The 26108-nt window shown below is 41.5% G+C and overlaps 1 protein-coding gene across 1 annotated transcript in view; it reads left to right on the top strand.

The window, feature by feature from the left end:
* The first annotated feature begins 3647 nt into the window (after positions 1-3647).
* nav1b (neuron navigator 1b) overlaps positions 3648-26108 on the top strand; it is a 65058-nt gene continuing 42597 nt past the window's right edge. Inside the window, exons 1-3 of the mRNA XM_080461056.1 lie at positions 3648-4081; positions 19139-19947; positions 20036-20124. Of these exons, the coding sequence (XP_080317182.1) occupies positions 19166-19947; positions 20036-20124 (871 nt within the window). The 5' untranslated portion in view covers positions 3648-4081; positions 19139-19165. The remainder of the gene's footprint in view (positions 4082-19138; positions 19948-20035; positions 20125-26108) is intronic.

Here is a 26108-nt window from a genome sequence, read left to right on the forward strand (position 1 = left end):
CACCGCGGAGCTTTGCTGGCATTTTGCTGCTGATCTTGTGCACTGTGACATTCAACAACTGTGGAGGCCGACATTCTCAGTCTTTCACACTTTGGTCCAAACATCGCACGATTGACCTTTTCCGTATCGGGAGGCTGATCTCGGAAGTCATCCTGCTAATCCACAAACTAAAACCCCGAGGCCCCTGCTTGTATTTTGGAGTGTCTCTCTTCTTTTGCGTTTAACCAGTAAAATGTGATATGAGCGTCGGCACTTCTCATGCGCTTTAAACATCCAACTACACAAGCAGAAGGATGAGAGGAGGTGAACCTGATCGGGGAGGTCGTAGTCGATATGAGGAGGGAGCTGAAAGCCGGCAGATACTGGTGCTGCTGCTTGGGCTGCCTTCCTCTCCTCTCTCCAAGCCCTCCAGGCTCCTCACCATCATCAGAAGAGACAATGATGAACTCAAGAAGCCTATTTTTAGCCTGCGATTGGCCAACACTAGCCCTCTGTCTCCGCTCGCTGGACATCCGCCGTGGCCGGTCGTAGAGTGAGCGTACATGTGATTATGCTCATGACAGAGCGGGAAGAGGGAGGGAGGGGGAGAGAGAGAGAGAGAGAGAGGGAGGGGGCTGGATTGACAGAGACTCAATGGATTCATCCCGAGGAAGAGGAGAGGATGAGAGGATAAGAGGCAGAGTGAGATAAGAGGCTGGGCTGCGGTCCATCCATCACTGAGCGGAGGAGTGGAGACTGCTCGCTGGAGTCTCATGAAGGAATTCAGTGCACCCTCTCTTTTTCTTTTTCTACTCTATTTATTTGACTCAACTCAAAGCCGTGACTCCGGCGCTGCTGATAGTCTTCCTCCAGGCATTTTAGTCATCATAGAAGCTTTGCCAAGTCATCAAGGTGTGGAGGAAAACTGGAAAAGGTGAGCTGACTTAATGCTGAGAAAAGGTTGTATATGCGGTGTGTGCACGGCACAGTTCCACCTGCTGTGGGCATTTTTCTGATGAAATAATTCCTTGTTGTCTACGATCTATTTTGGTATTCATCCGTTTTTGATTATACTGAAGCACTGCTTAGTCAGCAAATTGATAGAAATTGTGGTACATTTGGAATGTCTTGTTGAAGGAAGAAAAGAAAAAAAAGCGATATTCCAGGTTTGGGCTTCTGTAAAAAATGTTTTATCGTTCACTTTATTAAATGCAATATACTACACTAGTTTTGCTTGTAACAACATGAGATGATCAAATATGTAAACTTGAGGTGAGTTCTCCCTGAAGACTGAGGATCAGCTGATAGTGAACACAGCTGTTCCCACACTTTGTTGTCTCAGTAGTTAAATGATGTGTCACTGTTTGAAAGTGCTGTTTAACAATTTCATAAGCTTTTGTTTTTGCTCATTGTTCAGGGACTTCAGTAATAGAGGGACAAATCCAGCTAATTTTAACTTTTTTTTATTAATTTTTTTAGCCCCGCAAAGCTTTCGCTCGCCCTCCTGCCAACTCTCTTGTTCTCTATGAGGAAACAAAAGCAAGCTGTTCAAACACAATTGGCCAGATTGCTTTAGTATTTCATGCAATGTCATTAACATTGGATTTGGATATTAAATCCTCAATTCATTGCACCAACGGGGGAGATGTGATAATTGCCACTCGGTGCAGGGCGGAGTGCCGCACGGTCCTCTCCTGTCCCTCTCGATTTTGGGAAGCAGCATTTTGTTTGTTTGACTGAATCCGATGTGCTCTCTGCCGACTCCTGCTTTGCAGCACGCACTGTGGCCACGGTACCCTCCGCAGGCATGCAGTTTCATGAATTAGTCAGTAGAGGTCACATACGGGCAGAGACGATGTGGGAGCGATGCTGAGACACGCCCCGTTCCCTCGCTCTTGCTCGTCTGCTGGCGAGTTCGGCCGACTGTAAGCCGTGCTGTTGCAAAAGGTGACGAGGTTTATGAAGTGAAGCACAACGCGCACGCATCGGACTGTGAAGTGCACCGTTAATAAGCTGTGAGAGTGTGGAGCGAAGTGTGAAGGACTTTGCTATCGGTCCTATTCACTTGGGCCGGTTTGTACCTTCCGCGTGTGAACCTGCAGATTCTTTATCTCAGCACCTCTAATTAAGCCGCGATTGTGGTTCGGTCCTCTGCGAGGAATTTGATAACCCAGATAGCAGAGTGTATCTCTCAAGGTCAGGCGGCAAACATTTGTCCGTGCGCGCACGCGATTTACACATTTCAGAGTATTTCTGAGTCTAACCAGTTTGTCACTGTAATCCTCACTTATCTCCTGTTTGGGACTCGACGCGGGGGACGGAGAGCTCCCATTTCGAAGCCGACTCGGCTTATAATCTCTCCTCATGAACCTTCATCACCCCACAGAGCCATTTAGCTTCAGTCGGAGGCAATTTGCTCAAGTGGGCAAGAGATATAAAACCTAGAATCACGCCACTGATTGCCTTCAGTCGTAAACACCAGGACGTGTTGTTGTGCTGCATGTGGCACATTCTGGATTTAGTCCAGTTTGACCACGTGTCCTTGGCCCCGAACAGTTTTACCTTGCAAACCGTGTTGTACAAATTACTGAACATCTGTAGTTCCGAACAGTTGCTTGTTACTCGTTAGAAGTGGAGTTACCTACCTCTTGCATCACTGTATTGCCCATAAAGATGTTTTAATGTGCACAAGAGTAGAAATTTCAGGCCATTGTAGGAGGAGACAATAAATGGGGGGGGGGGGGGGACAATTGCTGTTGACACATGCTTTACATTTTCATTCTCATCTAGTTTCCTCTGGGGGTAAATATTTGCTTTTCAGGTGAAGGGTGGACATCTGAGACCCCTGAACGTCCATATAGTTGGATTGCTGTGGTCCTGTGCTAACGTCATGGAGGATCTGTGTACATTCATTGAGAGCAATGGAAGTTTAAAAAAGTTATCAGAAGGAAAATCCTCTAAAATCTTAAAAGAAACATGACGACGAGTAAGCAGTAACAAAGAAGCTGAAATAAATCACAAACATTCAGAAAGCCCCCCCCCCCCATCAAGTTAACGTCATGTTTTCTGCTGTGAATGCAGCCTCACATGTGGGACATCTTTCATGTTGCTGGCTGAGTTTGTTCAAGATGATTAGACACCCGTCCTCCAGTAAACAGGATTTAACTGACATGACAACCACTAGACGGCAGGTTTAGCTGAAGCGTTCAGCTCAGTGAGAACAGAGATGACAACTCTGCAGATTTACAACTGTATGTTGTGCATTATTCCCAATCCCAGGACTGTCATGTGTCATTCTGTAAGATATTTGCCCTCATTTCACACAAAGGGGGAAAGTCTCTTGTCACTGGTCGTAATCGGTACCTCAAAGATTATGAGGGGAGAGTTTGTACAACAGTGTTGCCAAATTATCGCTCCAATTTTTGTCTTTTTTCCCTGTGAACTGACACCTCTCGGTCCTGTGGCCCAGATTCCCATTGAGGGTCGGGTTGAGGGAGCCTGTGCCCCGTAGGCAGCCAACTACAAACATGCAGTGACAATTCAAATTAATCCAGTTCACTGGGTCTGGCTGTGACTCAGGACAATGAGTGCCGGGCGGAAAAGATGCATACGCAACCCGCCGTGACAAATGAAAGGGAGCAGGAGCTGGGAAATGTGCAGAATGAGGCAGATTTATGAGTATTTCACCAGGTGTACAGCCCAGTTGAAGCTCGGCACTTTCGTTCAGAGGGGCTCGGACTGGAGCTGCGCCAGGTCCATTTGCAAGTCAGAAAGAGCGCCCGCTGGCTAAGTAGTCTGATCCACAGGCACCAACTGCAGCACAGGAGCTGTCTCGAGTATTGTTATGCAAGCTGGAGGAGAGCAGCCTCACTTTGATCCAGGCGTCGGACAGCGGCTGAGATGCTTCGGAGCTGGAAGCTGCTGTTCTGGGTCCCATCCGGGAATTTGCATATTGGCCAGTAGACAGGCACAGAGATCGGAGCGGCTTCTCTGCACTGTCTGATGGGCACAAAGATAAACCTCATCGCTCAGCATCCTTTTTTTTTTTAGCTTCTTTTTGCCCTTGTTACCACATCACTAAGTTTTGTCTACTCAATCACGGGTAAGTTTGCATTCCTTACTCAATACTGTGGAATAAAATACTGTCGGTTTTACCATTAAAGTAAGAGACATGGAAGAAATGAAGTTAGATTTTCACCATTAATCTGCATTGAAAATAATTTCACAGCCCATGATGTGTGACTAAATATATATAAACAGTCATCTAGCTGAAGTGCATGATCCTATAGCTGACAGACATTTAACAGCGTCTCATGCTTGAGTTGACAATCGTGTGTATGACTGGAGGCAGAGAGGGGGGGACACCATCGGGCTGCGGAAATAATTCCTGCAGACTTTCTGGTCCTGTACTGGACTTTCATTGTCTTGCCCGGGACGTGGAGTCATGTGCCCAGTAATTGTCTGGGATGAACTGCTGACTCATACCCACTTAGTGCTACAGGCTACTGCTGCATCAGGATCACACTTCTCACTACTAAGCTGCTTAGTTTACACCGACATACAGTATACTGCAATTATTCATGCGCCGCTGTTTGATGTCCCCATCAAAGCCTGAATCAGAATGAGCAGATTCCTCCAAGCACCAAATTCCTTTTGAAATGTGAATATTCAGTAATCTCTCTCTCTTTTTAATGTTGGCGCTTGAAAGAAAATTTGAGGATTATAACACTACAGTGATGTACTGTGAAATGTTATTGTATGTTAAGCCCGTACTACACGTTTGATTCAGAAATGGGAACCCACACATTTAATATGTCAAATTCAAAAGAGATTAACATGTTTTGCTAGGTGCCAGCACAAATTTTGCTATTACACCCACTGGTCACTTCATTAATTACTCTCATTTGATTCTGTACAACAGCCCTACCACATATTCTGCGCCTGCAATGATTCTAATGCACAGTTTTTCTTGACATTGTCAGAGAGGCTTATTTATTTCGAAGGTTGTAGTTTGCAGTGACGCTGACCTGGATTGCATTATATTGAGAGATGTTACTAATATTTCAGACACGGGTCCCATTAAATTGTAGAAATGTGTCTAATGATGTGGCGGATGGATGTTTGCTCATGGAGCATTTTACGATCTTTCTGTGCTTTGTTGTGGCTCTCCAGCCCAGAGATTTACTGTTTTGGTCCACTTCCATGCATCATTTCAGTGTCCCTATCTGACACAGCAGGCGACTGCTCTCATAAAAACATAAAACCCTCTAAAAACCGGCAGCTCTGCACCAAACAGACAACACCGCATTGGACTGCTTGTGATGTTCAAATGTCCAGGTATTTACTTCGGCCACTTGTCAATGATCAAGCGACCTTTATAGACGTGCAGCTCTGATTCATCCATCCTTCTACGTTTACTAATTTTACCCAGGTCACGTTTTGTGGTTTTTGCGGAAAAAAAATACACCCTGAACAGTTTGCAGTGTAATTAGTGATGCAATCATAAACATCACGGAAAACATGCAAACACTCGCTCGGAAAGTGAGATGAGGTGACTTTGCAAACCGTCACACCATCATACCATCACCAACATACCATCACACAAGAAGTTTTGAAAATGCAGCCTGTTGACCTTAAGGAACTAAGAAATATAAATCGCCCTGGTTTTGATTGTTTTTGCACTGGATTCCAGTGAATCGTGGAGTCAAATTTGAGTTTAACTGTTAGTCCAGTAAAGGGTTGCCGTACAATACACCCCATCCAACCAAACTGCTCTTACACTTCGACAATCCAGGTTAAAGAAAACATTGTCTGTCGCTGCCCCCAAGTTTTGGAATAGCCTCCCCTACCAAGTAAAAGCTACCCAGAGCATAGATCAGTTCAAAGCGATGATTGAAAAGCCATCTCTTTGAACTGGCCTTCAGCCCCAGTTGAATTGGGATTACTGGTTTACACATTCCTTAACCCCCGCAAAGATTTATCCTGTTGTATTATCCATTGACTTAATTCAGTTTCAGTGCATTGCATATTGTTTCATTGTTCAACATATTACTTATAATATGTATTTATTAAATTTTTTGTTCTATTTTATATTTGAAAAACCAGTAGGTCTTTGGTCAATGTGAGTTCTTCTATGTGCTTTTAAAAATAGACTTTGAGTTTAAATCAAGCTGTAAAAACCGAGATATTTGATGATATCTTGTTCTGTTGCTCCATAATTGGGCAAAAATCCTATTACATTCTTTTATGATTTCCTAGTTAATACAAACAGAGCTGGTGATACTGATACTGTTGTTGGTTTAATAGATTTTTGATCATTAAACCTCAGTTGAAGGGGACGGCTGTTGAAACGGATTTAAATGAAAGCTGTGTATATTTGAGCACTTTTGAGTAAATAGCAGAATGAACTTTCAAACCTGAAACAGGCATGCTCAGATGCAAACACAGATCACAGCCCCCCCACATGACTGTGAATACCACTAATGGCCTGTGATGATGCCATCGCAGTAGAGCTGATCGGCTGTGTGTGTAACTTGTTCAGATTAACTCCTCACAGTGTCAGTCTGGATTATGACATGACACCACTGAAATCATGTCCTGTGGTAACACAGTATTTTGTCTGCTCTGTTAAAATGCTGCAAAGGGCTTGATTTTGCCTCCTCTCCGGAGTCTGCTTTATAGCCAATGCTCTTTCAGACCTGCTGCAGATGCTTTTCATCGCCATTTCAAAGAGGCAGTTTTGTAGACTTTGCGGTCACACTGAGCTGCCGCACGCTGGGGTTCGTATCTGATTTAAGGTTACACATATCATCAAAACAATTATAATCGCATGCATGTGTGGCGATGTCTTGAAACACCAGAGAGTATCGTTTTCATCTTGTTGTCTTGTAAAATGCCACGTCTCCGCTCGTCCCCGATCCAACTCCTTGCATGTGTGCGTTGGTACGTGTGGTTAGTCTGGTTTGGAAAGTCTTGTCTACAGACATGCTCCAGCGGCAGACACTTTCCACCTCGGCTAACCCAAAATGACATGTGTGCCGGCCTCGGAAAACTTAATACATATTTCATGCATCCATTTTTAAGCTGTTATATAAAAACCGGAATAAAGCTTTTGTCAGAGATGCACACGATGTAACGCGGGATGCAGGTGATTGCACCCAGATTGTGCAGCATCTGGTTTCATCTTGCTCTGATGCAGGCACTGTGATGGGTGCAAATATGAGTGGTTGAATAAACGGAAAAGGTCATTTGTTCATGTGTGCGTTTGTAAGACAAATACTTAAAGGTAAAGAGCTGCGAGTGGTTTAATCCAGTAGCTTCTTTTGAAAATATATATGAAACTACTTTTTTGCTGTTGAGTCTGGAGCCCTCAAGGAAAAAAAAAAAAACCAAATGATTGAAGTGTAACTCTTGAGTATTGAGTCTTCAGGTTACAATTTTTGTCACTGTGCACATCTTGTCAGCTGTTGAGTGACATGTTATAGCCTCGGCGGCTCCCCGGAGAACTGACATTTGAGTGCAGTTTGTCCCCCAGCGAGCAGAAGCTGAGCTGAACAAGACGTTGATGAACAAACTCGGGAGACTGCTGGTGAAAACACAGTGGAGGTAAACTAGGACAGAGCAGATTATGTCAGGGTTTGTTTTTTTTGGGGGGGGGGGGGCATGAATCACAGGTCCTCCACAGGCTGTCCTGACTAATTGTATGAACTTTAATGTAGAATCTGGTAGTTTAACTGTAGTTTAGGTTTGGGTTTTTTGCTGTTGTTCATGTGATTGAAACAGCTGACTGTGGTTTAACTTAAAGAGTTTTGTCAGAAAACGAGGCCACACTCGGAGCGAGAAATCTTCATTGTACATAGGAATGTGCTAATGACTCCATTGTGCATACTTTCCAATTCAGAGCAGCACGGCATGGTGGTACAGTGATTTGCACTGCTGCCTACAGCAAACATATTGCTGGTTCAAACATGCTGGCTGAGGTTTTTTTTTTTGAGTTTTGTTTTCTTCATGTGCCTGTGTGTGTTTTCCCCGATACAAAGGCATATTTGTTTGGTTTAATTAGTGACTGAAGACTGCCTCCCTTTGGTGGGGGTCTGTACTGGACTGGTGGCTTGTGCAGCATGTGCTCTGATTTTTACTCTGTGTTTTTTTGGAAAGTGTCCATCTCAGGTGGTTGGATACCTGAAATCTGTCACTTTATAAATATATGAATTCACGTGTAAAGCCTGTTGTGACTGAAACGGCACTGTGCAAACTGTAAGACTAATTTTAGTGGTGTGCACTGTTACCTCATGGCAGAAAGGTTCACTGTACAAATCTGGCTCAAAGACTTTTGGTGTTGAGTTTGCATGTTATCCTTTATCCTGTATGGATTTTCTTCGGGGTTCCTTCCAATAAATCTCATTCTGTGTATATGTTTTACACTTTCAATAGACTGGAAACCTCTTCACTTGCCTTGCTTTATTAATTTGAGCTTCAAGCCTCCGGTCTTGATAAAGTGATGAGAAAAGCTGATTGTATTAAACCGTTTAAAAGTAAATCTGTCTGAAAAATACTCAAATATTCAAAATGAGGGGGCCCAATTGGGCAGATGGAAAACTCTGCCACAAACAGCATAAAACTATGTAGTAATCACATGCAAATATAGTGACATTACACATCAAATTGACCCTGTATAGGACATTCACTGGAATAATTTGAATTGGATGGTTTGAGCACTTCACACAATGAATATTTTACCTTTTTGTTTGACAACTGTTGCTTTTTTGTCTTTAAAATCTAAACTAAACATATAAGAAAAAATCTTTTGGAGAGAGTAAAACTGAACAAAATGGCATCGTATTTCACAACCTATAGAAAAGAAAATACTCACCAAACGAGCTGAAAAGAATCCAAAAACCTGTTGTCTCCTCCTGATCACCAGGCGCTGCTAGTGTCCTCCAAGAATTTATTTATTTTTAATCAAAATTGATTTGTTCTGTAATTGTTGTTAATCATTATTTTTAAAGAAACACGAAAAAGCTGTAAGTGATCACATATGGCCATTTGCCCCATAAAGGGTTAAATGGGATAACCTCGGCTACAAGAGTATTCAGCATAACCATAGCTCCAGTCTTAACTCCAACTCCAACCAAACGAAATCAAAATCCATGAAGCTTCATTTCATCAACCGACCTGCTTCATTTAGGATTTTTACCACTTTATACCACAAACTTTACCAAAAGTAAAAGCAGAGACTCCGCAGATTATGAGAAATTAAAGGGTATATCGTTTTTTTTTGTTTTTTTTAGTAGAGTCCATAAAAATAGGTTTCTTTTCCAAAGAGTTAGTGTAACTTGACTCGGCTGGGATAAAAGTGTTTCTTTAAAGGAAGCTCCTTTTTAATCTGGTGAACAGGCTGACAGATGGAGAGGATTCACATTTCAGTGAATTCTGGTTCTGCCACGCTAAAGATTAAACTGAGTCATGTCCCTAAGAGCCATATGTACAAAGTTTCTCACTTCATCTCCTGCCATTTTCATGTTTTCACCGATTTGTTCCTCTCTAGTGAATCATGTCATGTTTGTTTTCCTTTTATTTTTAAGAATAATGTCATGGTTAAAATGGATGTCTTGGTTCTCATAGAATGACAGCACAGACTTGTGTGATCACGGCGCTTAAAAAAAGGGCTGCACTCTGGCAGAAAATTCTGTTTTCCATGTTTGTAAAACCACCCAGTGTTTATTCGGCTATCCAGCGCCCTGTTGGCTGCTGTGACAAGTGGACAGCGGTGACAGCTTTCGGGAAAGAGGCAAGCAGATGTTCAGTCAGTCATAAAAACTGTGACTTTGACTGTGACAACTAGGACAGACTTCATTGAGTCTATTTTTTGTCTTTGAGATACTATGCCTACGATGCATTATTCTTATACTTCATCAGAAAGGGATATGACTTGCTTTTTTTTTAATGTTCCCGTTCAATCAGCAAACATGAACGAATCCTGGTCATGCTAAATGAATAGATCATTTTGTTTTGAGGCGTTTCTCCACAGCAGCCGTCACAACAGCACGTTGCCTATCGTATATGAGATGTTGGCCAAACAAATGAAAGTCAACATTTGCATTAGTATTATTTAAATCGTTGTGTCCTTATAATGAGGGTTTGTTTCAAAGCTTTTAGACTAACATGACTGTTATAGTAAGAACTTCCTGACAAATCCAGCAAATGATGTGATTCTCCTGAAAATGATCCAATGTAAGTCACAATTCTTTTAAATATCTGAGTTCTTCAGAGGTATTAATTCACATTTTCAGTGGCATTCAAAAGAAAAACAAAGAGAGCTGCAAGTTTTTTCTTGCTGTTCTCTTTTTCCAGTAACCGTCTGGGATGGAAGTGAAAAGCCATGTTTTATTTGCTTATGCATGAACTGGATCTTTTTGCTGCAGATTGGATGGTAGGACCAAAATGAATTTCTGATGCACGGTTCCATCTCCTACCTGCTCTAATAACCCAGTTCTCAATACCAATGATACATCAGAGACAACTGCCCACAATTTGACTCATCGCAGATCTGCGGTATACCTTCCAGTGTCTATATGAGCTTCAGTTCTCTTCAGAGAAGTGTGTCGGTTGCATAACGGCAGCCTGACTGCAGGGGCAGGTTGTTTCAGTATGCACGGGGGCTTTTATAACACAACATCCCGCGCTGCTTGTGAGCCCTTTCCGGTCCTTCAGGGGCCGTGTCTACATTTGTTTCAGGTGAGGGGAAATTATTCATGTCAGAGCTGCAAAGTAACTTGGGATATCTGTGAAAAGGCCTCATTGACCCCCGCTTGAGCTGCGAGGCTGCAGATACTGCAAGGTTAACCTCGTCTTAACTGGGTGGCTGCCAAAACGATGACCATGTGAGGCAGTAATGCATCTAGGTTATGAGTAAATTACTGTTACAAACTAAATAACCGGGTCGAAGCACATCAGGTTAGTTGTTCACAACATTTATTGTCGTTGTCAGTTGGGTTGCGGTTACACCAAGAACATCCATGATTTGAGTTTGGTTTTGTGTTCGGAGTTGGCGTAAACACTCACGGTTCTTTTCTCGACACTCCAGTTTTCTCCCACCGTCCCAAAACACGCGTTGAGGTTGTTTGGTGACTCGAAATTGACCCCATGTGTGAATGTGAGTGTGTGTGACTGAATGTCTCCTTGTGTTTGTCCTGTGATGGACTTGTGCTCTGTCCAGGTTGTAACCCGCCTTCACCCGTAGTCAGTTTGGATTAGCTCCAAACCTCCATGATCTTATACCAAGGACGGATACCGTGAAGTAATGTTAATTAGTATATATATCGAAATAAACAAATAAAGCCATTTCTCACATTTAATTTTCTGAGGGATAGTTGTGAAGCAACAAAGCCACGGATGGCTCATTGTGGTTGATCTTATCTCAGGTTATCAGATTTAAACAAAGACTTTTGAACCGTGTTGAAACCAGTAGAATTATAAGTTCGGAGGTCTGAAAACATTTTCAACGGTTTTTGAATCACTCTGATTTTATTATACAAAATTAAACGTAAGGTAGCATAATGGTATGGTGGTGTTCCCTCATTTTAAAAGACATGGGTCACATTTGCTGCCAGAGCTTTTCTATGTGTGGTTTGCATGTTCTTCATTGGTCTGCAAGACTTTTCTTTCGACCCTCGAACAAGCCAAAGCAGCACGGTTAATGTATGCAGATGTTAGAGTGATTCTAATATTTGTTTGGGTCAGAAGTAAGAGTGAATACATATATTCTGTAATTTGGACATTTTAATGGGACTAGATTTTTAGAAATCTTCAACGTCATCAACAGCTCCTTAACACGATTGAGTACTCTGTTCAAGCTGAAAAGTGCAGTTTCAAACACATGATGTTTCCAATGTGAGGTTATGTATTTGACTCTTTCCTGCTTAAATGTTAATGTTTTATGAATGTTTCATGATGTTTGCTGTGGCGGTCCTGGAGGAGGCTCAACTCTGCTGGAAATTAAAGAGACACGATATTTCCGATTCAAACTTTGGAGCATTGTCAATATCATTAAATCATCAAGTGTGGTGTACTCTGTGTGAGTTGCTTCCTGGATAAGTTCAAATTCTTGACAAAAAAAAATCCACAAAACACAAAGAAAAACCAGAACCAAAAATCTGCCAGTGTTTCTCTCCACATTGATTTGGGAAACGTATTAGAATAAATGCTTTATGTCAGATCATCTGTCTTATTACATGTTTAGTTTTTTTTCATTTTGAGCTTTTGAACGCTCAGTACTACATTCAATAATCCCTGTCAAACTTAATCAAACATGAAAACAACAACCTTTCCAGCAGATTGTTTATGTGTAAACAGGTTCTGGTACCTGCAATACCCTCATTTGAACGCTCCCATTTGCACGTTCATCAGTTGCAAAACTTAAAGCACAATCTATTTACATGAACATACAAATAGGATCTTAGTGTTTTATCAAAACTAACATTGGACAGACACAGAGCTGGCTTATCAGCCGGCGGAGTTGAAACAAGAAACAAGAATCCTCCTGCAATGGGGAGCCTGTACTAAAAACTCTGTCACCCTGCCACCGCAACAACATAAATACATTAATTCGACAGACTTGTGTTTGTTTCTGTTACATCACTGAAAATATGTTTTGCATTAAAAAGTAATTATCAGCCTTCTGCAGATCTTCACGGTGGCTCATAACCCTTCAATAATGTGAGGTGGAGCAGGGGAACATCTCACACGTGGAAGGGCGGAGGTCCCCCAGGTCCAGGGTTGAGAAACGTTTTTTAAAACATAAAGATCAGCACAGCAGCAGTGTTTCATAATGTGCTGCGGTGTGAACTTTCCCCCACTGGAATCATTTCCTTCCCGCTGAATTATTATTTCTGCGCTGTTTTCTAACAGTGCTAACAGGACGCAGCTGCCTGAAGCTGTTGATGATGTCATAGCATTACTGACCATCGTTAATCACTTAAAGTGACTTATGAGCGCTAAATCCCTGTAATGGGCCAACAGATTAACTCACTAAATGCCCACCGTAATCTTGCATGCCACAGGAAGTACAGTAGGCTTTATTTAAAAAGACAATATGCCTATAGTTAATGGCTTTATGGTAATCTTTCACTAATTGTTGATTGACAGACGTCAAGTGAATACCCGAGAAGTGACGTCGACAGTTTGCGGGACAGTAAAATGTATTTTACTTGCACCGGTGTAAATGACGCACTGCAGATGGATGCTGCTTCAGAGAGTTGGAACTGTGATAAGGAAGTGTCTCAGATCAGCAACTCTGGCCAAATATGGATGTTGATGGATGATCCATTTATCCATCGTCTATAATACTTTATCCAACTTTATGGTCACAGGGGTCTGGAGGTGATTCCAGCTATTTGCCCCCGGGTATCCCCCCCCCCCGGGTCACCAGTCCATCACAGGGCAAACACACAGAGAGCAGACCATCACACACCTTCATACCTGCCAGCAATTTAGAGTCACATATTCAGGGTTTGAGAAATAAGGTTTTTTAATTCTAACTAGACCATTCTTTAATATGCTTAGTTTACAACTAATTGCTATTTCACTTTCATGACAAGGATGCAGTTTGTTTCAGTCATATGCCTCGATACATGTTTTCAACAAGAAAGAAAATATTCTTTTAATGTTATTTTGGTCTGAGTTTCTACATTTTTTTGTTTCTTTCTTGTAATTGCCTAGATTCACTGTAAAGATCACTTAATTTGGTTTGATTTAAAGGAATGGACAAAACCAAAAAAAAAGCCTCTTATATGTGGAGTTTCCATGTTTTTCTTTTGGCTGCGCAGGCTTTCCCATTCCGATAACATGCTCCTTAAGCCAACTGGCCTTTCTTGTGTTGCTTCACGTTTCTAACTCTGTTTCATCCAATGTCCATGAAACCTGAAATCTTTATTGTCCTTCAGAAAGCACATGACGTTCCCACAAGATTAGACAGGGTTGACAGTAACGGTAGGCCTGTGGTCAAATGTAAGGAGATCCACTGTTTACTTGTATGTTTATTTTTTTTTTATCTGAAATGTGTGTCGTTGAGTTCATGTCTGAGTTTCTCTCTGTCAGGTTTTGGACTCTCTTGAGGACACGATGAAAATTAAGAATCTGGGACTCCGTGCTATATTTAAAAATGAGATCAGGTCTCTTGTAAACCTAGATAACTTGACGGTCCCCAGAAAATTGAATTATCCAGATAATGTAATCATGTACTTGTTCAACTCCGTGCTGGAGCCGGGGACCAATGAAGAGAAACTTGAGCAGAAACCGACCGTGCATGTCTACAGGAGCCAAATTAAACCTTTCAGCTGAATTAAAAAGTTAGGTATCTCCTCACACGTCCACACTGAGCCCGGCACCGAATATTAATTACAGATTATATTAAGAGCTTCTTAATGACTGACTGAATTATTTCCAGATGTGATCATCTATATTTCAGCCATTTTCCAAGATGGATTCCGAGCAATAATAACTCCCGACTCCTCTGATGTCTTCTGAGTACATTATCAGACCCTTGGCAGTGCTGCACCGGTTTTTACAGCAGTTTTTCCGGAGTAAAGTAATGCTGTGCCGACATGGTGTCGGTCATCGCGAGTATCTTTAGTCTGGCCCTCGGGCTTGATTATAGGTCTGGAGGTTTGGGGCAGTTTTAGCTCCCCGTAGCTTTGGCTGCTTTGATGACGGCCTGTTGAAGGACTGGTATGTGAAAAAAGAAAGAAGGAGCTCAAAGTCACATTCAGTTTGCGATGGAAACGTGAACTCGAGGGGAAAAACAACACATGATGTCACCGGGGGAAGATTGAAACATGAGTCACTAATAAGTCTGGTCATAAAAGGTGAACTGTGTGTGTGTGTGTGTGGGGGGGGGGGGGGGGGGGGGGATACAGTGACCTCAGGGAAGAAACAAAAAAACCAAAAGTGGAGACGTGAAGACATGTAGCTTCCGTCCCGTTGCCTCGCTGTCATCCAGCATTGATTTGCTCCCACTCTCTCTGAGGCAGCATCAGGCTATAAATCGTATTACTGCAAACTGCCTCATACTGTTAAGTGAAGCTCGTCTCGGACGAAAAACACGTTAGTCTGCATGGCATCACACTGTCTCCTCATTGTCTGTGCGCAGAGGATTGTTGGACGTTGAGGTAAGATGAAAAAACAGCTTGTCAGTACTGTAGACTGAAATTAGAGGCTTTTATCTTATTTGATATTTTCACATATGTAGGCAGTAATTTAAATTTATCTCTGTAACACTGCATCATGATTTCATCATTCCTCTTTCCTCTGAGACGTTCATCCAAATGCTAGATATCAAATGTGAAACAGAAGTAAATATTTGTTATATTTGTATTTATTTTGTGATAAACAGTAGATTTGACTTTATTACACCTGAAAGCCTGCCTGTACATATCTTTTCAAAAGCATTTTTATATGCAGCAGTTGTTTTTCAGGCACATCAGAGTATCCCAGCTTCACCTCAAATCCATGAATAAGACATGTGGAGAGAGGCTATTTTAGGACGACAGGCCACACAGGGACAAAATATAATATTTGCTCATTTCAGTTACGGTAACTGCATTCCATTATTTAAAGCAACTACTAAAAGGAGACAGGTTTGGATTATTTATTTAGACAGAAATTGCATGTTTGTTTTTTTGTTTTTTTTTAGAGGATTTGCATATCTGTATTAGATACTTTCTGTTCTTTGTTTGGGGAGACGCAGAGGGAATCCCTTTCAGGAGAAACAGACATGATACAGATATCACATGAACTTTAGGCCGTTTCTGCCATTTTATATTAATTTTACCCAAAAAACTTGTTGAATTGATTATTTGAAGCTGCAAACCACTGTTCAATCTTATTTATGTACAGGGGTTAGTACAATATCATGAGAAAAACATCCACATTTTGTTCAATAAAGAAAATGCACACTTGTGCGCTCACAGACACACTGTACTGATTTATTGCTCACGAGCCGCGGTGGTGCTCATTCATCCTCCGTCATTCAGCTCTGATGCTCTGGGCGTATGCCATAAAGATGAGCTTTTTACTCTCCTGTCTTCTGTGACATATTTGTGAGCTTTTTTTATACACAGAGATTTGACGTAACTTTGAAGTTGCTACGGATCATTGAATGACATGATGAATTGTTTTTCTCAAATTGGACAATAAACAGCTTTTTTTTTTTTTTTTAAACCTCCAGTTAACCAGAACAGACCAAATATTCACGACACTAACTATGATTTTTATCCAAGCTTCCAGTTTGCTCGTATGAATAGGTAATGCATAGGTATTTATTCATGTGAGAATACATCTCTATAACATAAAACTCTATAATATTAGCCTCTTTTTTTTCTGGGTTATAATCATTTGCTCAAATGTTAAGATTAAGCTTCCTGTCTTGAGATTGTTTTAGTTATACCTACAAGGCACGATTCATTATACCCTTATTTAATGCTCCTTTGAACATAAAACACGGCCGGCTTTGTTTCACCTTTTCTTCTTAGGTCAGTTTAACCAGTTTTAGTGATACTATAGCTCCTAATACAACATGGTTATCTTCTTAGAACTTCACATTCATTCACATACAAATGAAAATGTGGAGGGCAGTGGGAAACTTTTTTTTTCTTTTTTACCAGAATGAAACCTCCAGCAGTACCAGACGGAAGCTATGTGCTTTGATGTGTTAAGACAAGAGAATGCTAAAGAGAGAAAAATGCATTTTTATTTACCTGTGAATTTTTTCTAGAATTCATTCATAATGTTTTTTTTATATATATAAATATATTTGTGCAAGATGTCAAGAAAATAGGGAGGCCATTTCTTTGTTCAAACCCCCACATATTAATGTAATAAAAAAATAAATAAAAATGATGCATGGTGATTGTTGTTGTTATGCATGGTGTGAGTAACATTTAAAAAGTATGTTCACTCCTTTATTTTAAAAAAAACCTCAACAAAACTCCACATTAAACACAATACAATGGAGTTGAGAATGATCCATCTATTCATCTTCTTTACTGATTTCCCGAGATAAGGGTCCGAGGGCACTTCGGCTGGTCCCAGCTGACCATGGCTGAAGGCAGGTTACAACCTTGAGGGGTCACCAGCCCATAACAGAGCAAACTGCAGACAGTCACCAACAGTCTCTCACGTCTACAGGCAATTCAGAGGCACAAATTCCATCAAGGGCATTTCTAAATAAGTACCAGGAGAATACATTTACACAGAAAGATTCCCAACCAGTCTCAAATTGGGCACTGTTCTCTGCCAGATGAGTCCACGACCCATTGCACCACCAATAATGATTATTTGTGAACAAATTGGAACAGAAAAATCTGACCAATTTGCTTTTGGGTTTTCTTCTTAGTTAAACTCCATGCACTATTTTGTTTCCATAATAATTTCCCTCAAATCCTAAAGTAAACTTGTGTTTTTAATGGTTATCAGTGATCAGGATGACTTGGTGGAGGGTTTCCCCCTCATTTTACCTTCCTGTTGGAGGTGCTCTCTGCAGGCCGGTGCAGCGCGGACAGCCGGTGTTGGCAAGGCCTGAAAAGAGCTTTTCTCCCTGCTGCACGTGCCAAGTGGTGTCAGTCTGTCGCCGGCTTTCCCAGCACGCTTCACACTGGAGGTTGTGGCTAAAAGACTAGGAATACATTAGGAAAACCTGTTCAGACATATGGAGTCTCTTCAGATGCACGTGTTGCTGTGATTCAGCTTTCATCTGGCCGTTTGTTGACCTTATTTTAAACACAATATCGTTGAGTCTTTTTTTTTTTTTTTTTTTTTCCTGAAAAGGGCTTTGGATACTTTCAATTCATGTTTTAATTAGTATTTTGTTCTTAAGATCAGCTGCATCACAGAATCATTAGAAATGCAGCTGGAGGGCAGATAAACATTATCGGACTCAATTCTGATCTCAGTTTCCTGCGGTGAGAGATTTAGACTTGGTTTTTCAGACCTGTCATCTACTTTGATGCTGTAAATGATCCATAATGGTATAAAGTTCCTTCCCCTCAAACCATCATCTCATCTTTCTTCTTTCCCACTCACTCATACTTAGTCACTTAGTGTGGTTTGACACTTTCTCTCTGTGAGGCAGACACACTGGAATGTGCAGCTGTTTTACACACTTTGGTTCAACAAGGACCATAAATGAAAGCTTTTTGTCCATCGTGCTTTGTCTTCAGTCGACAGGGAGCATTAACATTACAACAAAGAACGGTCAAAAATATGACAATGTTCAGGTGTATTTCTTTTTTCACCTGGAATATGCAACTTGCCACTTTTTTAGGCGCCATGTGAAATCATCAGGATTTAAGGTTTAGTTCTTCACATGGATCAAGGAACCTCAGCCATTCTTTTTTTCGTAATTGACTGCGACAAACTATATACCCAAAATCTATATGGCCTTTAGAGAATTAGACATTTTCAAATATCTATTTATAGTCTTTTCTACAAAACATTTTTGAAAATGGATCAGTCTGTAGCCAGAACCAGAACTCGCTGTGTCTCTGGTAACCTCATAGCTAATATGTGCATTTTTTTTTTCTTTTTAGTTAAACTTTGTTAATTATATTATGACATATTGTGGTCTCTTTCGTCGCTGCTGTGTACACTGACTGGTCCTGTAAGATTAGAATGGGATGGAATAGAAATACCTGCTAGGGAATACTTGGGAAATTCTTTAAATAAATTCTTTACGAGGTTAGACTAATAATATTTCTTCGAAGTCACTATTGTGTCGATGGACTCTGACTTTGTGTTTGTGTGGCTTTTAATTGGTGAACAGGTTAACATGGTCGATGGGGTGATTGCCTCACCTGCAGTCAGGACTTTGTGTTATTCCTGGTTCCGTGTACAGAAATCTTTGATGACACCATAGGAACTTTTTTCTTTCTACATTGACTATGCCGATATTGAACACCCTCTGAAATACGTTGTACCATAAAGTGTGTTGGTGGAGTATCATTAACACACTGAAAAACGCACATTGAACCTCTGGGATGCAGTCACACCTCGCTCTTGTTATTTTTTTGACACAGCCATACTTCATGTTTGGCCCATGAGAAGTATGGTTTAGTATAAATTCAAACTGATGTCTCATATTCTTTTTTTCCTGTTTGTTCCCCAGATCTCAGTCCCCTGACTGTCAACAACCATGAGCGGTGGAGTGAATGTCAAAGCCATATCTCAGAGCCAGAACGACGCTGGTGTCGGCTCGAGTCTGCCTTTACCTCGAAGCATGATGTCTCTCCCCAAGATGGAGCCCAAGCAGCAGTACCGCGGTCTCCCCAATCCCAGCGCTCCGTATCAACACAGCGCCAAACGGCGAGCGTCCGATTCATCCACGCCCGCCTCCACAGGCCCTTCAGAGCTGCTGAGGGGCTCGCCTTTGAGGACCCACATGCTGCAGCAGAAGACTGGCGGGTATAGTCACAGAGGCCCGGCAGCCACAGAGCGAACCGACGGCACTTGCTCGGCGTACAGCAGCCCTCAGATACCAAAGAGGGAAGTCCCACGCTCCAAAGACACCTTGGATCTCCGTACCAGCGCTATGACCCAGAAGGCTTTGCGGGACCTCCAGTTAAGAAGAAACACCAACAAGAACTGGACCTTCGGAAAGTGTCGTCTGAGGAATGTGGACAACGCACAGCAGGGGGACTCCTTACGCCGACTCTCGGCCAACGTTCAGTTAAGCCACGGACGTGGACGCCTCCTTTATACCAAAGGTGCAAATGGGAACGAGATACCAGTCGTTCCTTCTGGTGTAATGGAGAACTTTCAGAGAGAGGCGAGGAACGTCTCAAACCGGGACCCGGGAGCTTTTGACAGACAAATGTTCAACAAATCAAAATCTGCCTGTCCGACTTACAACGTGGCGCGCAGGGCCAGCGAGCCGGGAAGAGTCAACATGGCTGCTGTCGCTCCGTTCAGGTTCAGGTCAGGGCAGAGTTTCACTTCTAATAACTGAAAAATTACAAATGTCCTTTTTTTTTTTCAAGCCTAACACACATATATTTGTCAGCAGGTTTCAGATTCACGATGACACAGATGCCACCCTCGATGACCTGAGTGACTGCTCCTCAGACTCGATGGAGGTCTGTTGTGATGATCTCGGTGAGTTTTTACTCCTAATTTAAACACACTTAACTTTTTTCTGATGACAATAATGGACTCATCGTAAGTTATCTATTAATTTCCTTTAACTGTCAAAATAACTTTTAGAGCCGTCATAAATAAATAAACCTTCGGCAGCCAAAAGAAACCGAAATGTTTTGTTGATTGGAGTGAACATAACTCTCTGTGTCTGGTTGGCATTATGGTGAACACAAAGCTCTTCAGTGACAATGTTGCACCTAATTTTCTATCTTTATCGTCTCGATTTGTTTTTTCATCTTTGTTGTTCGCCTGATGAACAAACCAGTCCCCTGAAAGCACAAGAAAACTGTGACAAGGGGTCGCACACGCATTCCTGTGGGTCTTGAGCCAAAGAATCGGAGAATCACTGTTAAATTCAGTATTGCTCGTTTATACATGCAATATTTGAAGTTTTTACTCCAAGATCTTAGACTTAAAGAGCAGACAGTTCATAAACTTTGACATTGCACAATCCTTGAAGTGCTCTTCTGCTGTTGCAGTGCATTTATCTGAAAAGGCGTTACTTAGATCTTGTGAAAACAAACTTGTTTTCACAGTTCACAGAGGGTCAGACAGTTGGTTTTGCACAAAAAGATTTTTCCATTTGTATTATATTACATCCTGTGACACCCAGACTTTAATACAGCTGGCTGTTGACTCTGGACTCTGTTCAGCGCGGCAGTTGTTCTCACAAAGTTTGCCGCCAACTCTCAGCGAACGCTTCATTCTGTTTGTACCACCTGTTATGTGCATCAGGATTTCCTGAAGTACTTCATGTATTTCTTTATATGCATGTGGGAAAACAGACTCTTGGCCTCGAGCACTTCTCTCAGCTCCGGTCCACACGGAACTGTTTCAATCTTTTTTTGTGTGTCTCTGTTGTGCCATCATGATCAAATTTTCATCATTTATATCAGTCCTGTGTGAAATATTATGTGCGGAATATGTATTTGCTCAGATTCCTGCAAAGCCCTGGGCATTTTATGTCTTATTGCTTAGAGATTGTAAAACAAATACACCATTTTTACACTTCTCCTGCTTCTTTGGTGAAGTTTTCAGAAATTACAGAGTGATTAAGAGATATCCGTCCAAGTATATTTATTCACAATACAATCACCTAATAGAAGTTATACTTGCTTGTTTACAAGAGCTTGAGTCACGAGGTTCCAAGACTCACCCTTTGTCATTTGATATTAGAACTTGCTTCGCATATTTGCATAATTTTAGCTCATCACAAATAAACAACTACATATGTTACGATACGATAAATGTAAAAACAGAATAGCAGAAACATAACCAGCTCCATGCAGGTTGTAATAATTCCTCATTCTGAAACAATTTACTTCCAGTCACCACATGTGCCCTCTGTAGGAAGAACGCGCCATTGCACTCATCCACAATTGATATTAGAACCAGTTGTAAATAATGGTGAGATATATCTGAGAGTTTTTTTTTTTTTTTCAACATGATGACAATTGTAGATTACTTTGTTAAACAGTTGCAGATTGGTTCGGTTTAGCTCTAAATGGGGAAAACCCTTGTTCAGAGAAAACAATGTTTTCCATATACTGAGTTCAAACTTTATGACTCTTATCTCCTCACAGGCTTGTGGCCATATATTTTAGAATAAAGGCTGGTGTGTAATTCCTTCATCCACAACATTTGCCCTCCAAGCACAAATGTTCCTTCTTTTTTTAGCTGCCACTACTTTCGTTCATATTATTGCCATTACTCCATATAACATCAGACTTCCTCGTACTAACACTTTCTAAAACCAACTTCAAAGACCTGATAGATGACTAAGAATATCAAAAAGATTTGAGCAGATTTCATCTCAATTACAGCCGGTCATCCATTATCTGTTGGTCATATTGTTTAATTTACATCCCACCAACTTTAACAAGTTGACTTGCTTTTACATTATGTTGAGTGTAATTAAACAGATGTACATTCAAAACTGAAAGTTCAAACACATTTCTCATCAGTCAACACACACGCAATGCAAAACTGACCCCGCGGAGCTGCATGGGGCTAATATAAAACCCTCTAACTGGCTTCTTAATTATCTTAATGACTTTGAGGGGCGAGACGCTCCAGCCCTCCTCCTCTGGGAGAGATGAGACCAGTGACTGAGTGATCCTCCGATGAGGGCGGGCAGATGCAGAAAGAGAGACTTGAGTGGTTTGATGGGAGGATCGGCTTTCACTTCCAGTCTGGGAGTTCCCCTCGTCCCCACTGGACAGACCTATGGGATGCATAAAATTCAATTTTTGACGGCAAAACAAAGAGATGTGTCTTAGGAGGCTGTCATTCGGTTGCAGCTACATATTTTCTATAAGATGAAATATGTGCTGTTTTAATGAAAGTTCCCTACAGCAGAAACGACTCAGTCAGGGTCTTCTGTGAGAAATTTGACTTTAAAATGACTCAGGTTTCAGAGCAGGGAGGACTCACTGCTGCAGGACCGTTGCCAGCCGGAAAATTAATCACAGCGATGAATGTTTTAACTCAGATAGGATTTTATTTTTGTTTCACCCTTTGTTTCCTACAGCTTTAGTCCATCGTGAGTGAGCTGTTGCTCAGTACATGAAGGGAATTTCTGCCAGAAGAAAAACCCTCTATTCATCTTCGTTCCTCAGGCTCACACAAACTTTTATTAGATCTTCATTCAGATGCTTTTCTGTCTCAATAATTACCATGTGACTTACAACAGCATGAACATTATATACAAAACTAAAGCACTACGTTTTAGACACTGAATGTAGTGTCCTAAAGTGAAAATATAAAACATAAAAGTGTCATTAAGAGTGGGTGGATTTATGTTGTCATGATCATTTATTTTTTTAATGACTGCATGATGCTCTGATGTCATGATTTTGGCATCAGGGCTCTAGAAATGCTGTAAAATCTGTTGCTGGGATCTTTCCTCGTGACTTTGACTTGTCTGTTTTCCTTGCTGTCGAATTGACATGGAACTGGTCTTTAGTGTGCTTAAGTTTGAAAGAGTCTAAAAAAACACTTTCATGTAGATTTTGCACCCAGAGTGTCACAGAACTCTGGGTTTAGACTGTGTCAAGGTTTTAAAGGACAATCCTAATTGCTCAGTTCAATTCATCAGTAGGTAAGCTATGTTTGAAACCTGGCGTGGCTATGTATTAAAGTTCTATCAGTTTTAGTTCCGTCTGAAACTTTGAACCTGAAATGAGAGCTTCTATTTTGAAGTGGACTCAGAAAGCCAAAGATTTTTTGGGGCCAACCGCTGGTTTAATTTAATCACTTGCTCAAAGGCAACCTCGGGCGTTCTCGGTTGCTGTGACTGTCTTTGTCTGCTGGTTTCCACACACACACACACACACACACACACACACACACACACACACACACACACACACACACACACACACACACACACACACACACACACACACACACACACACACACACACACACACACACACACACACACACACACACACCCACACACACACAGCTTCTTTTGTTGAATTCTTTCACTGCAACTCTGAATCAAGATTCAAGGAACGTGTTTGGGAGAATGAAAGTCAAACAGTGTTCACACATGTTAAACTTTGCCATTTTAATGCCCGTCATGTGCGTGTCTAACCGTGGGGAATGATCAGTGTGGATGAACTGTCACCCCTTCATGTGACTCTTAGCACGTTTTGTGTTATTCTCTCTGAGGTTTTTTTTTCCCCCCTTTGAGCACATGTGGAGGTCTCCCTGGTTTTCTTCAGTCCATTGCATCATCGCAGCTGAGCTGCCCAAAAGTGATTACATGTGCTGACCTGGGAGACAAACGGCCAGCTGTATGGCTGCCCTGCAATTTGTGCACATCCACACATGTTTGTGTTGTGAGAACATTCATTGGCACGATGCGTCGCCATGCACCCACACCGTCTTAAAATCTAAACACCCCAACAGATAAAAACTTTTCACCGTCCCTTAATTCAGTTTATATAACAGTCAATCTGGTTCTCATAATGATATCAAATATATTCTGAAGTGTACACACATACCTGCAAGAACTCAGTCATCCACCTGGAGAATATAAACGAGATGCGGATAAGACAGAAACTAAAGGAAAGTTTGAGCTTCACTGTCTTCTCTCCTGAGAAGTGGTGTTGATTAAACATTTTTTATATATAATCAACAAAGACATCTACCACAAACTGAGGAAAACTACTAAAGAACTAAAGAATATGTTTAAAAGTGCTGCCCAGACAGTTCCAGTGTATGGAGCAAGTAAGGAAACATTTCATTTTTCAGGTCTACAACTAAGTATAACTTGTTTTGTTTTTTTGTTCTGTGGCTCTCCATGCATGTTATATTAAAATGTGACGTATTTATCAAAATATACCACGACATGTCATCTGAGAGTTTGAAATGCTTCTGTTTCACAACAAAAAATGCTCAAGTACCACCGAAAACCCTCCGTCGCTGCCTTATTTGGCAATGAATACACTAATGTATAAAAGGAATAAGCTGGCACAGCACAGTTTAAACAAAAAAAAACTAAAATGTATGCGGCAGAAAATGGAAGCGGGGCTTCAGAAAGAGTTCAGAGTGTGTGAGAAACTTGTGAGGGAGTGGAGAAAAACAGAAACTGTTACCATGATGAAGAAAACAAAGACAGCTAATCATGGACCAAAAACACAATGGCCAGGCATAGAGAGGCAAAATTGGTTGATGAAGATTGAAAGAGCAGCTCCTCCCAGAGACTTTTTGAACTACTTGTACATCTGAGCATGACAAAAATGCATGTGTTTTATGCAACAATTGCTCAAAACAAACCTTCCGTGTAGACGGGTGGTAGAGAATCTGCAATAGATACTTGTATAGGCTTTGTCTCACCCAAAATGAATACTGGCGTTTATAAGATATACCATGTTAATGATGGCATGAGAGCATCGTAACATTAGAATTGCGTTTCCACAACAGTAGGTGGTTGGTGATTAACTAAATATTTGCACCACTAAAACAATGTTATCCATCCATCCATCTTTAGAGAAACTGCTTTCATAACACAGATCCATCCCATGGGACTTTATCCTCTGGAGATTATGAAATATGTTTTCAAGAAGGTGCTTTTTAGAAAAGCGGGGTCATATTGGCTGAGTGATTTCATAACCGATGAGTTCATCTTGTCACTGTGTGGCCACGACCTCCCAAGGGATTTCTCAGCATATGACTTTTTACAAAAATCCCCATCTTCCAAAACAAATCAGCTATTCACGGCATCACGAGAGTTGAGGTCACCTACAGTGATCCGGAGTCAACAGGGGGGCCATGGAACTCATGATGAGGAGGAACAAGACTTGCCATTGTTTCCAGAAACTAATTGCCAGATCAAACAGGATTGTTGATCCGTGAGATGCCCCAGGTATCCCCAGGGCCAAATAAGAAAAGCGGTGGAGTGTGCTACAGCCCATTGTGTGAGGTAGCATGGTACCATATGGACATTGTAGCCAGCAGGTCAGTCATATCCAGAGGATTTGCGCCATCTTGCATGGGTGAATTCATTCAGGCTGGCTTGTAAAAAGAGCAACCTTTGAATAAAACCTACCCCTGAATAATTGATTATGATACATGTCTGGACGTTTGCATAGATTCAATAGGATAGTCCCATAACAACATTTGAGTTATATCACAACAGATTATGGAAAAGGTAACGTTTGTGTAACAGCTGCGCTTGTGCAGTGAGGTCTGGTTGCAGATGACATGCGGGCGATGAGAGAGGGCGGTTTCCATGGAGCAGCCCTGCATGCGAGCGCTGCAGAGCCTCCTGAATCCTCCTCGGAGACGATGTGTGGAAAATCTTAAAAAGATGATTGCACACATATGTCAGCAACCCCGCACAAAAAAAGAAAATGTAAATGCCTTCTCAATCTAGCACACATGCCTTTTTGGTGTATGTGTGAGTGCATCCTTAGACTGTCAGGGATATA

Source organism: Lipophrys pholis (assembly GCF_963383615.2).
Source record: "Lipophrys pholis genome assembly, chromosome: 4".
Classification (NCBI taxonomy): domain Eukaryota; kingdom Metazoa; phylum Chordata; class Actinopteri; order Blenniiformes; family Blenniidae; genus Lipophrys; species Lipophrys pholis.